The sequence below is a fragment of the Eumetopias jubatus genome, unplaced genomic scaffold (genome assembly GCF_037043125.1).
Source record: "Eumetopias jubatus isolate StellerSeaLion01/CBP00866 unplaced genomic scaffold, mEumJub1_p1.0 scaffold_15, whole genome shotgun sequence".
In the NCBI taxonomy this organism is placed as follows: domain Eukaryota; kingdom Metazoa; phylum Chordata; class Mammalia; order Carnivora; family Otariidae; genus Eumetopias; species Eumetopias jubatus.
In genome coordinates this window covers 46,118,781-46,132,784 of record NW_028274821.1, presented here as the reverse complement: position 1 = coordinate 46,132,784, position 14,004 = coordinate 46,118,781, and the positions used below count along the sequence as shown (strand labels likewise).

At 39.7% G+C, this 14,004-nt stretch overlaps 1 protein-coding gene across 3 annotated transcripts in view; it reads left to right on the top strand.

Annotated features, from left to right (window-relative positions):
• MLLT3 (MLLT3 super elongation complex subunit) overlaps positions 1-14,004 on the top strand; it is a 280,535-nt gene that overhangs the window by 156,512 nt on the left and 110,019 nt on the right. For all 3 annotated transcript variants that reach the window (XM_028107267.2, XM_028107268.2, XM_028107269.2), the window contains one exon: positions 8,500-8,643. In XM_028107267.2, the coding sequence (XP_027963068.1) occupies positions 8,500-8,643 (144 nt within the window). The remainder of the gene's footprint in view (positions 1-8,499; positions 8,644-14,004) is intronic.

Sequence of the window (14,004 nt, the reverse complement as noted above, 5' to 3'; positions counted from 1 at the left end):
GCTTCTTTCACTTAGTATGTCTTTAAGGTTTACCCACATTATAGGATGCATTGATATCCTTAGTATTTTTTTTAATAACTGAATAAAACCCTGTTGTATAAATATACCACATTCTGTTTATTAATTCATATTTGCTGGAAATTTGACTTTTTTCCACCTTTGCCTACTGTAAATCATGCTGTTGTGAATATTCATATACAAGTTTTTGTGTGGACATGTTTTCAAATCTCCTGGGTATATACCTAAGTGGAGTGGTTGGATCATAAGGTAACTCTATGTTTAACTTTTTGAAGAACTATCAACTGTTTTCCAAAATGACTATACTATTACACATTCCCATCAGCAGTGGTGGGAAGGATCCAGTTTCTCCACATCCTGGAAAACACTTGTCATTTTCCTTTTTTAAAATTGTAGTTATCATGGTGCATGTGAAATGGCTTTGATACGTATTTGCCTGATGACATGATTTTGAACATCTTTTCATATGCTTATTGTCCATTTGTTTTCTTTGGAGAAATGACCCTTTAAATTTTTTTTTTTTAAAGATTTTATTTATTTATTTGACAGAGAGAGACACAGTGAGAGAGGGAACACAAGCAGGGGGAGTGGGAGAGGGAGAAGCAGGTTTCCTGCGGAGCAGGGAGCCCGATGTGGGCTCGATCCCAGGACCTTGGGATCATGACCTGAGCTGAAGGCAGACGCTTAATGACTGAGCCACCCAGGCACCCGACCCTTTAAATCTTTTGCCCATTTTTAAAAAATACTGATTTTCAATTAAAGTGGTTGTGTTTATGGGAAGGAGCGAGAGCCTATATCTCTACCTATCCCTGTTTTCAATATTCTAGAAATTTTATTTTTTTTTTAAAGATTTTATTTATTTGACAGAGAGAGAGAGGGGAAAAGAGCACAAGCACGGGGAGCTGCAGGCAGAGGGAGAGAGAGGGAGAAGCAGGCTCCCTGCTGAACAGGGAGCCTGACGCAGAGCTCGATCCCAGGGTCCTGGTGTCATGACTTGAGCCGAAGGCAGACACTTAACTTACTGAGCCACCCAGGTGCCCCTCAATAATTCTAGAAGTTTAATTAATAAAGATCATGTGGTGCTTTTCTTCCCTCTTGTCACTCATCCAGTGTTTTATTTCATCTAGGCATTGGGCTGCCCGTAGGAAGAGTATAGGCTTTCAAGCCAGAAAAGGTGTTGTTCCAAAGAAATGAGGGGCTAGACAGTTATGATCTCTTGTGGGAGGATCATAATGGCTGTACCATTCTGTTCCTATCTCCTTAAGTCAATTTAACATTGTACTGGCTTCAGTTTGGAAAAAATGCTGTAGTGAAGTATCTTCTCTCCTTTGTTTTTACCTTTTCTGGTCATTTTTACAGGCTGTCTGTTCAATAGAAAAATTTATTTTCTGAATTATTCAATTCCCTTACTTACAGAAATAACCGGAATCTCTCTGCACACCACACACATGTGCGCACACACACACACACACACACACACACACACACACACAGCTTCAGTCTTCTCGGCACTTTGGGTAGTCATTCTTATGACTCATCTTCTTGACTCATTTTGTGAGGAATTGTAGTTTATTAAAAAAATGAAGGAAGGGATGCCTGGGTGGCTCAGTCAGTTAAGCCTTCGGCTCAGGTCATGATCTCAGGGTCCTGGGATCCAGCCCCGCATTGGGCTCCCTGCTCAGCGGGGAGCCTGCTTCTCCCTCTGCCTGCCGCTGCCCCTGCTTGTGCTCTCTCTCTCTCTCTGACTATAAATAAATAAAATCTTTAAAAAAAAATGAAGGAAGAAAGAGGCACATGAGATGGAAAGCAGTAATTCCTTTGGGGCCATTATGAAATAGACCCTTGAGTTGAACACCATGAAATAGATTTTCTGTATAGCATCCATATCAGCTTACTTCAATTTTCTAGTTTTAGATTGTCTTTAAGATTTTATATTTAATAATTGCTATTTTTATAGGTACACAATGAGACATCTATATTTCAGTGTTTGTAATATGAAAAAGTGGGATACACCTAATTGGTCCTATGTAGAGATGTGGATCACTAAATGGTGGGTTAGGAATACACGGAATGCTATACAGCAGTTAATGTAGCAACATGGATAAGTCTCAAAAACAAGACTGACAACTTAAAAGTTACGGAAGTATATGGTTATGATACCATTTATGTATGTTTTTATAAGCCACTGAAGCTGAGAATAAATAATGTTCTAGAAATACACATACGTAGCACAAGAGTGTGAATTGAAATGACAGCATGGGAACTAAGCATTGGTTCCTGGGGAGGAGCCATAGAGCAGCTTATATTTATAAAATTGTATCCTTTGGGGGCGCCTGGGTGGCTCAGTTAGTTAAGTGTTTGCCTTCGGCTCAGGTCATGATCCCAGGGTCCTGGGATGGAGCCCCCCATTGGATCCTCAGCAGGGAGTCTGCTTCTCCCTCTCCCTCTGCCCCTACCTTTGCTTGTGCTTTCTCTCTCAAATAAATAAATAAAATCTTAAAAAAAAAATTGTATCCTTTGAAGCAAAGGTGTGTTAACATCTTTTTAATCTCAGCGGAAGATACATGGGTGTCGTATTTAAAGTTCTTTTCTGTATGTTATTAATTTTTTAGTTAGAAATTATTGCTTTGTCATCTCTTTTCATTTACCTTGGAATTTTTTTTTTTTTTTTTTTTTAACAAACCAAAGTTTTGCTGTATTCTCTGAGCCGGATATATTTCTCTTTTCTCTTTCTACTGAAATGATTTGTGGGTAAAAATTTAGGAGCCTGGGCTCTTCCCCCAGAATGTACATTTTATTTCTTTTGAGTTTTTATCATTTTATTCATTCCCGGAGTTGATTCAACTCTGTCTTGAAGAACAAACATCCATTACAGTAATGGTTTATGAAAAGTATTGTTCAGAGTTTTTAGAGATGAAAGAAAGCTGCAAAAAGACTTCCATGTGATCTTGGGAGAGTCCTACTGCATATTAAGGATGATATCATCCTGTCCTCGGGCCCATCTCTATCTTTTGCTTGTCCTGCTTCTAATAAGCCTGTCTCAATTTTGCTCATTTATTTGAGAGGTCAGAGTCATTACCCAGAGCGGGAGGTGGAGTGTCTGTCAGTGCTGCTTTTGAGTTTGTGTATGTTCATTCTATCTTATTTTGCATTTGTGTTCAACAAAACAAGCTTGTCTATGAGAATTAGGAGTGTTGCAGAAACTTTAAACCAGTAGGCACACGAAAACATAATTGACTGTAGCATTTTAAGGATCCCCTGCTTCTCTCTTTCATTCTGTCCTCAGAGAAGGTACCTGAGTAAATGTCAAGGACTGAGGCAGAATGAGAGGGACAATTTGATATTGCCAAAACCAGATTTCCACCTCTACGAGGAAATGTATTAGCTTTATATATAGAATAAATGCATACTTTCTTGTTTGCAATTTGAGAAGAATCTTTCCTGAGGAGCATAGATTGACATAATATTGAAGTCTGCTCTCCAGGAAAGAGATCAGTTGGCTAGAATGCAAGGTTTGTGAGTGGCTTTTTCCTTACTCAAAAAACAAACAAACAAGACACACACACAAAACTTTAAAAGAAAATTGCACTCAGGATTCATAGAAAGATAGTCACTCTCTGTGGTCCTTACCCTTAGTTTCATGGAAAAGTGATATATATATTTTATTTTTGTATTTAAGTGTTGTGAAGTGATATTATTATTCATTCTTTTTCTGCTGGTAATGATTTATATTCATCAGTATATTTTTATCTTTAAAAACGTTTGCAGGAATATATGTATATATCTATTTTAAAGATCTTATTTATTCATCTGGGGGAGAGAGAGAGAGCGCACAAAGGGAGAGTGAGAGGGGAAGCAGACTCCCCGCTGAGCACAGAGCCAGACACAGGGCTCCATCCCAGGACTCCTGAGATCATGACCTGAGCCAAAGGCAGACACTTAACTGACTGAGCCACCCAGGCGCCCCTGCAGGAGTATGTCTTTTGATTCCGTTTAATCATTATTAACTATTTGGTACAGCTTTTCCCGATTACCCCATGCATTTGCCCAGATAAAATCTGTGTTGAGTAGAGATTGGCAGGGGCATAATATATCATACTTTAATATTTTCTGTGAGTTACCTTTAATCCGCTTGGCAGTATTTCCAAATCTATTTTTTAAACATCTGTGTGGTATTCAATGATATACTCACTCGAAGATCATTTCAGTTTTTTTTCCCATTACAAACAATGCTACCACGAACATTTTATCATCTATATCTTTGCACACATATTTGAATATTTCTGTGGAAGAGATTCTAAGAATTACTGGGTTAGCATGTTGATAGATACTGCCAAATTGTCTTCCCCAAAGGCTTTACAAATTTACAGACCCAATTATAAGGCAGAAAGCAGCCCTTCTTATGTTTTTAATTTAAATTCTAAGGTGTGTGGATTGTTTTACAATTTAGAGGAGAGGCAGGTAAGTAAAAAATGATCATAATTCAGTGTGATAATTACATTAATAAAGGAATGCTATAAGAGGGTTGTCTGATACACATTGGAATCGAAATATTAGGAAGACTTTCCAGTGGATTTCATGCTTTAGCTGTGTTGTGAATAATGAGTGCATTAAGCAAGCAAGGGAGGAGAGGTGTGTTGGGAGGGAAGACAGTGTAGGCGTGAGGAGCAGTACATGTGAAAGGCAAAATGAATGAGATAATGTGAAGTGTTGGGAACTGCAAGTGCTTCACAATTATGGAAGCACAGGGTGTCATGAGAGAACAAGGGAAATGCAGGGAAGGTATTAAAGACGAAGATGGTTATTCCAAGGAAGAGGGATTTTATCCTGTGGAAAATGATGAGTCATTAAAGGCATTTATATCAATGGAAAGATGTAATCTGATTTTTCTGTGGGAAGATCACTGTCTTGTCACTGTGGGAGGTAGAATGGGGTGGGTTCAAAATAGAGGAGATGCCCAGGTGAGGAGTGATGAAGGTTTAAGCTAGGGCAGGGGTATGGCAACTGGATAAAGGGGCTGAATTTGAGAGTTCCTAAGTGGGGATTCTAAGTAGAACTGGGAGACTATTTGAATGTGATGAGCAAAGGAGGAGGAAAGAGCTGGGGATGGTTTTTCTGTATTTTAACTTGGATAAGAAGTTAGGATTTCTGCTTGCCAAGATATAGAGGATAGGAGAAAGGACAGATGAAGATAAACTCGGATTAAGATAATCCATGACTTTGCTGTTGCCGTGGGTCAACTTAGTGGAGATGTAGGCAGACTGTGGAACACGTATATCTGGCCATCAGGTGGGAGCTGGGCTGGAGGTATAGGTAGTGGAGTCATTGTCCTGTAGGTAGAAGTGACTCCCTGTGAATGGGTGTCCGCTCCTTGGGGAACTTTGCCTAAAGTTAAAGGACGCCTAAGGGTCAGGGAAGAAGACTAGGAAGGAATGCCAGTTAAGTGTGAGGAAAACCAGGGGAGAAAGGGTATCCCGATGAGAGAGGGAAGGAGCAGGTTTTCAGGCCTTGCTAGTGAGCGAATGAGTGGAGACTGATTTGGGGAAGTGTGGGTGAGGAGGTGGAAACCATAAATTTGTAGCAGGAGATGCCTACATTTTGACAGTTTCAGGTGCTGAGACTTTTGAGTCAAAAGAAGTAGGTTCAAATCACTTTGTTTCATCACAATAATAATATAACAAATTGTTTTTTTTTAAATAAAGAAAAATTTTTTTAGGGATGCCTGGGTGGCTCAGTTGGTTAAGCGTCTGCCTTTGGCTCAGGTCATGTGGGATCGAGTCCTGCATCGGGCTCCCTGCTCAGTGGGGAGCCTGCTTCTCCCTCTGCCTGCTGCTCCCCGTGCTTGTGCGCACGCTCTTTCTCTCTCTCTCACAAATAAATATATAAAATCTTTAAATAAAGAAAAAATTTTTTTAGAGTGAACTGGGGAGGGATGGGCAGAGGGAGAGAGAGAATCCCAAGCAAGTTCCACACCCAGCGCAGAGCGTGTTGTGGGGCTCCATCTCACGGCCCTGAGATCATTAGCTGAGCCGAAATCGAGAGTCAGACGCTTAACCATCTGAGCCACCCAGATGCCCCACAAATTTTCTTTTAAGAGAAACATTGATTTATCTAACTATGTAGAATTTGAATGTTATATATTAAAAAACATAAATACCTCATACATTGCTATTGAGATTTTAAAATGGTGCAGCCACTGTGGAAAACAGTAATGCAGTTTGTAAAAATGTTAAACATGGAGTTAACGGCAGGACCCAGAAATTCTACCCTTAGGTATTTACCCCAGTGAAATGAAAATACATGTCTACATAAAAACTTGTACACAAATGTTCATACCAGCACTATTCACAGTGGCTAAAAAGAAAAAATACATATGTCTATCCAATAAGTGGATAAACAAATACTGGGATACCCATACAATGGAATATTATTCAGCTGTAAAAAAGGAACTACTGACACATTACAGCGTGTATGAACCCTGGAAAATCATGCCAAATGAAAGAAGACGGTCACAAAGGATTACATATTGTATATGCATTTTATGTATGTTCATATATTTGTATGAAATGCCGCATCCACAGAACAGGCAACTCTAGAAAAACAGAAATAGATTAGTGGTACAAGGTGATGCAGGATCTGGGGGGATGGGAAATGACTACTAATGTATTTGAGTTTTATTTCTGGAATGATGAGAATGTTCTAAAATTAGATGGTGGTGATGGTTTCATACTTCTGTGAGTATACTGAAAACCACTAACTTGTATATTTTAAAGCGTGGATTTTATGGCTTGTGAATTATTTCTCAAAGCTATTAAAAATAAACAAAATGGCAAAGCTAATGGATAAATGAAAAAAATGATAACACTTCACAGGGATGGTTAATATTTGTAACAGAAAAGACATTTTTATATAAAGTAATATAACAAATTCCAGTCCTTTAATTTCCATCCCTGCAAAACAGGGCTCACAGGTGACCTAGAGGCGAGCTATGAGAATTAAATGAGATCGCTGTTAACATTCATATTAGTTATTGTCATTATCCTTAGTCTTCATTGCACCTGGAATGCTTAAGAATCCGTGTGTAGAGAGGTTTAAGTGTTTAGCTAACTAAAATAATGGCTCGAGAGTAGAACTTGCGTACCATGAAATTCTGATGGTTGTGGCCTCGTGAATCTGATGCTATTTCATCCTTCTGGTTCATTTCATAGATATTTATTGCATTTCTGCTATGCACTGGTGCTAAACTAGTTGTCAGGGGTGCAAGGATGATTCAACCATTGCTCCTACTTTCAAGAATCTTATGATTAAGCAGGATAAAGAGACAGGATAGGATGGTTACCCTAAGCTGTGGCAAGGACGGGAGAGATGCCCTCAGAGCAGAGGAGAAGCAGTGGGAAATTGGGAGTGGGTTCTAGGAATCCATCCCCAAAGTGAAACCTGAATGGAGAAGGAGGAGTAGAAGTTACCCAGCTGACACAAAGGTGGAGGAATGGAGGCGGGCAATGAGGGTGGTAACACAAAGCAAAGGTGAAGCCCAGAGTTAGCCTAGAACATAGGAAATGCTGGGAACACCCAACAGCACGTGTTGCTGGACCAGGAGATGGGTGGACACAGGGTGGCGGGATGAAGAGCCGAGAGCCAAGTTCTGAAAGCCCTTAGGAGGCATTCAAGTGAGCTTTGATTTTTATCCTAATGGCAGTTGGCAGCTTTTGAAGTTTTTTTTTTTTTTAAAGATTTTATTTATTTATTAGAGAGAGAGAGAGAGAGAGAGAGTGTGCATGCACACACACAAGCAGGGGGAGTGGCAGGCAGAGGCAGAGGGAGATGCAGGGGGAGCCCGATGCAGGACTCGATCCCAGGACCCCAGGATCACAACCCGAGCCAAAGGCAGTCGCCCAACCAACTGAGCCACGCAGGCGCCCCAGCTTTTGAAGTTTTAATCAAGCTGTGAAATGGCTAGATTTTTGTTTCATATGGATAATTGTGAGGCCTAAATGAAGGAGGAATTGAAGATAAATCTGTCCTGAAGTAGGAAGGGCCTACTAGAGAAAGGAGCTTATTATAGTTTGGGCAGTGAATAAGAGTTATGGATTAGAGGGTTTGTTCGAGAAATATTTAGGAGAGAAAATGGCAGTTGTCGCTGATGGGTGGAGGGGGTGGCGTCAGAAAGGGACGAAGTGGCTTCAGGGGTATCTTAGGTTTCTAGTTGGGTGGTTGTGTTGGTGGTGTTACACCACTTGAGATATTACAGGAAAAAGGAAAAATGATGAGTTTATTCTCTCAGAAAACAAGAGACCGATTCATTAGGTATTTGCCTTTTGCTTTGTAGATAATCCCATGAAATTTTCTTTTTCCAGTACTTTGACACAATAGCTGTTACCTGGGTCTTTTCTGTTCCTTCTGAAGAATAAAACTTTGCTTTCACAATTTGTATATGCTTAACTTTCTCTTTTCTTTCTTAAAATTTTTCTTAATCTCTAGGAAGAACCTAAGAAAGTCCGCTTTGATTATGACTTATTCCTGCATCTTGAAGGCCATCCACCAGTGAATCACCTCCGCTGTGAAAAGCTAACTTTCAACAACCCCACAGAGGAGTTTAGAAGAAAGTTGCTGAAGGCAGGAGGGGTAAGTGGGCGCTGTCTTGTGGAAAGCCTTCAGTTCAAAAACTAGTTGCTAGTGTGTTAAGAAGTGTACTAATGTTTTGAGAGAGGTAAGAGAGAGGAAGGACCTTAATGCCTTAGCTGTGGACTCCTGGTTTGGGATGAAGAAGAAAGCAAACACGAATATTTTAAGTAGGTATGAATCTGAAATTACACTGTTGGTTGGAATAGCTTGATAGTCTGTGCAGCTCAAATCTATTTTAACAAAAAGCCAAAAACAATAAACTTTCCTCAGTTAAGCAAAGAACAATGTCTGAACTTTGTCATACCAGTTTATAGAAACTTTTCGGTAAAGTTGAAAGTCCTGTTTAAAATTATATAAAAAGAGGTTGTTGTCCAGATTTTCTTGGGAAAAATTAATAGAAAAGTATAGTAATTCATATGACAGGCTTGGGTTATTTAAATACACATATTTGTTTATTTGAATTGTGTGTAGATAAAAGATGGGTTTTCTTTCATTTTTTTTAATGTTTTATTTATTTATTTGACAGAGAGAGACACAGCAAGAGAGGGAACACAAGCAGGGGGAGTGGGAGAGGGAGAAGCAGGCTTCCCACCGAGCAGGGAGCCCAATGTGGGGCTCGATCCCAGGACCCTGGGACCATGACCTGAGCTGAAGGCAGACGCTTAATGACTGAGCCACCCAGGCGCCCCTCATTTTTTTTTTTTTTTAAGATTTTATTTATTTGAGAGAGAAAGAGAGCGAGAGAGTAAACATGAGCAGGGGAGGTGCAGAGGGAGAGGGAGAGAAGCAGACTCCCCGCTGAGCAGGGAGCCCAATGCTGGACTCAATCCCAGGACCCTGGGATCATGACCTGAGCCAAAGGCAGACGCTTAACTGACTGAGCCACCCAGGCACCCCGGATTTTTTTTTTTTTTTTTTAAAGATCATGGTAACCAAGTTTTGCCTGTGTGATTTGGCTAGGATGGGGAATGATTTTTAAGTGGGGTTTTGTGCAGACACAAATGTACAGAATGTTTGCTTGCAGCTAAGTCAGCTGTACAGACAAATGCTACTGACTTATGGAAGTCTACAGTGGGTGCCATTTGGACCATCATTCTCTTTCCACTTCAGATGAACTTCCTGTGTCATCTTCTGTGGGCAGTTCTGACCCCATAAAATGTTGAAATATGTTCTTTACTCTAGAATTTCCTTCACTTAGTTTTCCTGGAAGGTTTTTGATAGCTTTGCCTCGATGCTCTTATCATATGTGTAAACATGTGTGGATCATAACTTTGCAAAATGCCTCATTTCTCTCATAAGCTCTATTTGAGGGCTGTGCAGGGAAGAGTTTGGTTTTGTATAGCACAGAAGTTTTTTCCCTTTATTGAAACCCCTTTTTGTCGAGTTAGAGACAACCACTTGGAGAAGCTGTGGACCCTCTCATAAGAAAATCACCCATATGTACAGTTGTGTGAACATTTTGGGTTATGTGGAACTCGTGAAGTCCATTTTTTGGAGTCCTATTTTGCCAAGATCCTATCCTTTCAGCTGAAATACTAATATGCATTTGGAGCATTGTAAGTCCCTTTACCACATTTCATTCAGTACTCTACTATGTCAGTACGTTATGGGTTAAATAGGTATTGGGCCAGGTTTGGAAATAAACCACCACTTAATAGTATTTTATGGGGAAATGTGTCTTCATGAAGAAATGGCCTTTTGTAATACAACTCACTTTTCTTTTTTTTTAAGATTTATTTATTTATTTTAGAAAGAGTGCAAGCAAGCATGAGTAGGGGGAGGGGCAGAGAGAGAGGGAGGGAGAGAATCATCAAGCAGATTCCCTCCTGAGCATGGAGCCCATCAGGACCCTGAGATCATGACCTGAGCTGAAATCAGGAGCCGGACACTTAACCCAGGTGCCCCTGTAATACAACTCATTTTAAAGTTAGAGATTTATTATATATTTATTAAGGAAGTGGTGTTTTTTTTTTTTTAAACCTATTTTATTCTGTTTATAGTTATCAAGAACACAGTGTTGATGCTATTTACCTGTGGCTGTGCCCTTAAAAATGAACTGGTCCATCCCTGGTTATCTGCGCAAAGAAAATGAAAACACTAGTTTGAAAAGATATATGCGCCCTTACGTTTATTGCAGCATTATTTACAATAGCCAAGAAACACCCTCTGTGTCCATTGATAGATGAATGGGTAAGGAAGATGTGGTACATATATGTAATGGGATATTACTCAGCAATAAAGAAAGAATGAAATCTTCCCATTCATGACAACACCGATGGACCCAGTGGGTGGATATTCTGCTAAGTGAAGTAGGTCAGACAGAAAGACAAATACTATGATTTTACTTAGATGTGGAATGAAAAAAAGTCAAACAGAGAAACAAAACAAAATAAAACCAACGGAAACAGACTTGCAAATACAGAGGACAAACTGGTGGTTGCCAGAGGGGAGGACGGTAGGAGACTGGTGAAAAATGTGAAGGGGATTAAGAGGTACAAACTTCTAGTTATAAAATAAATAAGTCACAAGGATGAAAGTATAGCATAGGGAATTTAGTCAGTAAGCTTGTAATGACTTTGTGTGGTGACAGATGGTGACTACACTTATCATGGCGAGCATTTCATAATATATATAGCTGTCGAATCACTATGTTGTACACCTGAAACGAAGACGATATTGTATGTCAGCTATACTTCGATCAAAAAAATGAGTCGGTCCATTTTAAATCCTGATTGTTACTATTTTCTTTTTATGATGGTGGCATTTTATGCTTCTCATTATTCCTCTCAGATATGTCATTAGGTGGGTGATCGGAGCCTGTGGATTCTGAAACTTGAGTACCTCAGGCTTCTGATAAGAGTCGTAGGAAAGAGTAAATATGATACAAGAACTTTTGGAAACACCACTTAGTCCCAGAGCACTCAGGGCTTGCTCGCAAGCTGAAGAGGTTACAGGTCAGTGATAATGCCGCAGAGTGCACTGCTGCATCCTGACAAGGTCTCCAGTAGAGTTCTGCCTTCCTCTTCTCAGCCTTCTCTCAGAACTGTCCTCCTTGACTTTCTTTCTTTGTATTTCTTGAAGTGCTGTTTGAAGCCGGTAGATTTGTTTCTGTTAGGCTTAGATTGTGTCTTGACACCACTAAAATAAGTTGAAATGTGAAATATTCAGGCAAACAAGTTACTTAACATAAATTCTTTAAGAGACTGATACCAGTAAATTTTGGGGTAAAATTAAAATTTAAAAATGTGTTTGGAAATAATAGTAATCCTATAGGTTCTGTCCAGTTAGTATGGGAAAATTTATGGAAATGTGGGAATCTGTAGACTAATAAACATTTTTTTGTTTTTTTTTGTTTTTTTTTAAGATTTTTATTTTATTTGACAGAGAGAGCACAAGCAGAGGGAGAGAGAGAGGGAGAAGCAGGCTCCCTGCTGAGCAAGGAGCCCGATGTGGGGCTCGATCCCAGGACCCTGGGATCATGACCCAGGCCGAAGGCAGCCGCTTAACCGACTGAGCCACCCAGGCGTCCCTAATAAACATTTTTTTGGCTTACCTAGATTTTTGTCTACCTTGTATTGTTTTTACCTGATATGTAAATATTTATCATTGTCTTGATATTAACGCAGGCTGTCGTTGTGTTACTAACTTATCAGCCATTTTGATTTTATTAGAAATCTTCGGGCGCCTGGGTGGGTTAGCCGTTAAGCATCTGCCTTCGGCTCAGGTCATGATCCCAGGGTCCTGGGATCGAGCCCCACATCGGGCTCCCTGCTCCGCGGGAAGCCTGCTTCTCCCTCTCCCACTCCCCCTGCTTGTGTTCCCTCTCTCGCTGTGTCTCTCTCTGTCAAATAAATAAAATCTTAAACAAACAAACAAAACCTTTCTTTGGAGCTTTATTAACATAATTGACATGCATATACCATTGTATAAGTTTAAGATGTACGTTGTATTGAATTTGTGCATTTGTATATTGCAGAATGATTACCCCCATAGCGTTAGCTATCCTCTCCATCATGTTACATAATTACCATTTCTTTTTTTGGTGAAAACATTTAAGGTCTACTCTCTTTGTAACTTTGAAATACACAATTCAATAATATTAATTATGATTGCCATATATAATTGCTTTCCATTGCATTCCACTTACTCTTCTTATAAGTGAACACTTGTACTGTGTGACCAGCATCTCCTCATTTTCCCCCACCCTTCAGCACCTGGTAGCTACCATTCTAGTCTCTGTTTCTAGGAGTTCAGCTTTTTAAGAAGTGATATAGAGTATCTGTCTTTCTCTGTCTGACTTTCACTTAGTTTAACACTTTCAAGTTTTATCCATGTTGTCACAAATGGCACGATGTCCTTCTTTCTCATAGATGAATAATATTCCATTATTCTCTCCGTTCACTTAGGTTTCTAGGTCTTGGCTATTGTAAATAATGCTGCAGTGGACATAGAAGCATAGATATCTTTTCAATATCCTGTTTTTCATTTTCCTTTGTACACACATACACGCACACACGGGATTGCTGGATCCTATGGTAGTTTTCTTTTTAACTTTTTTTGAGGAACCTCTATCTTTAGTTTTCCATAGTGGCTGTACCAGTGTACAATCCCACCAACAGAGCATTAAGGATTCCATTTTCTCCACATCATCTCCAATACTTATCATTTCTTATCTTTCTGATAATAGCCTGTCTAACAAGTGTGAGGTGATATCTCATTGTGATTTTGATTTGCATTTCCCTGATGATTAGTAATGTTAAGCACCTTTTTATCTACCTGTTGGCCATTTGTGTGTCTTCTTAGGCAGATTTTGAAATCAGACTGTAGTTTCTGCCATTGAGGTGTATGAATTCTTTATATATTTTGGATATTAACCCCTCAGATGATTTGCAAATACTTGCCTCTGTAGGTTGCCTTTTTCATTTTGTGTTGCTGATTTCCCTTGCTTTGCCGAAGCTTTTTAGTTTGATATAGTTCTACTTGTTTATTTTTGCTTTTGTTGCCTTTGTGTTTTTTTTTTTAATTAACATTAATGTATTATTTGTTTCAGGGGTACATGTCTGTGAGTCATTGGTCTTACACAATTCACAGCGCTCACCATAGCATATACCCTCTCCAGTGTCCATCACCCAGCCACCCCATCCCTCCCACCCCCCACAACTCCAGCAACCCTCAGTTTGTTTCCTGAGATTAAGAGTCTCTTATGGTTTGTCTCCCTCTCTGGTTCTGTCTGTTTTTTTTTTTTTTAAGATTTTATTTATTTATTTGACAGAGAGAGAGAGACACAGCAAGAGAGGGGAACACAAGCAGGGGGAGTGGGAGAGGGAGAAGCAGGCTTCCTGCTGAACAGGGAGCCCAATG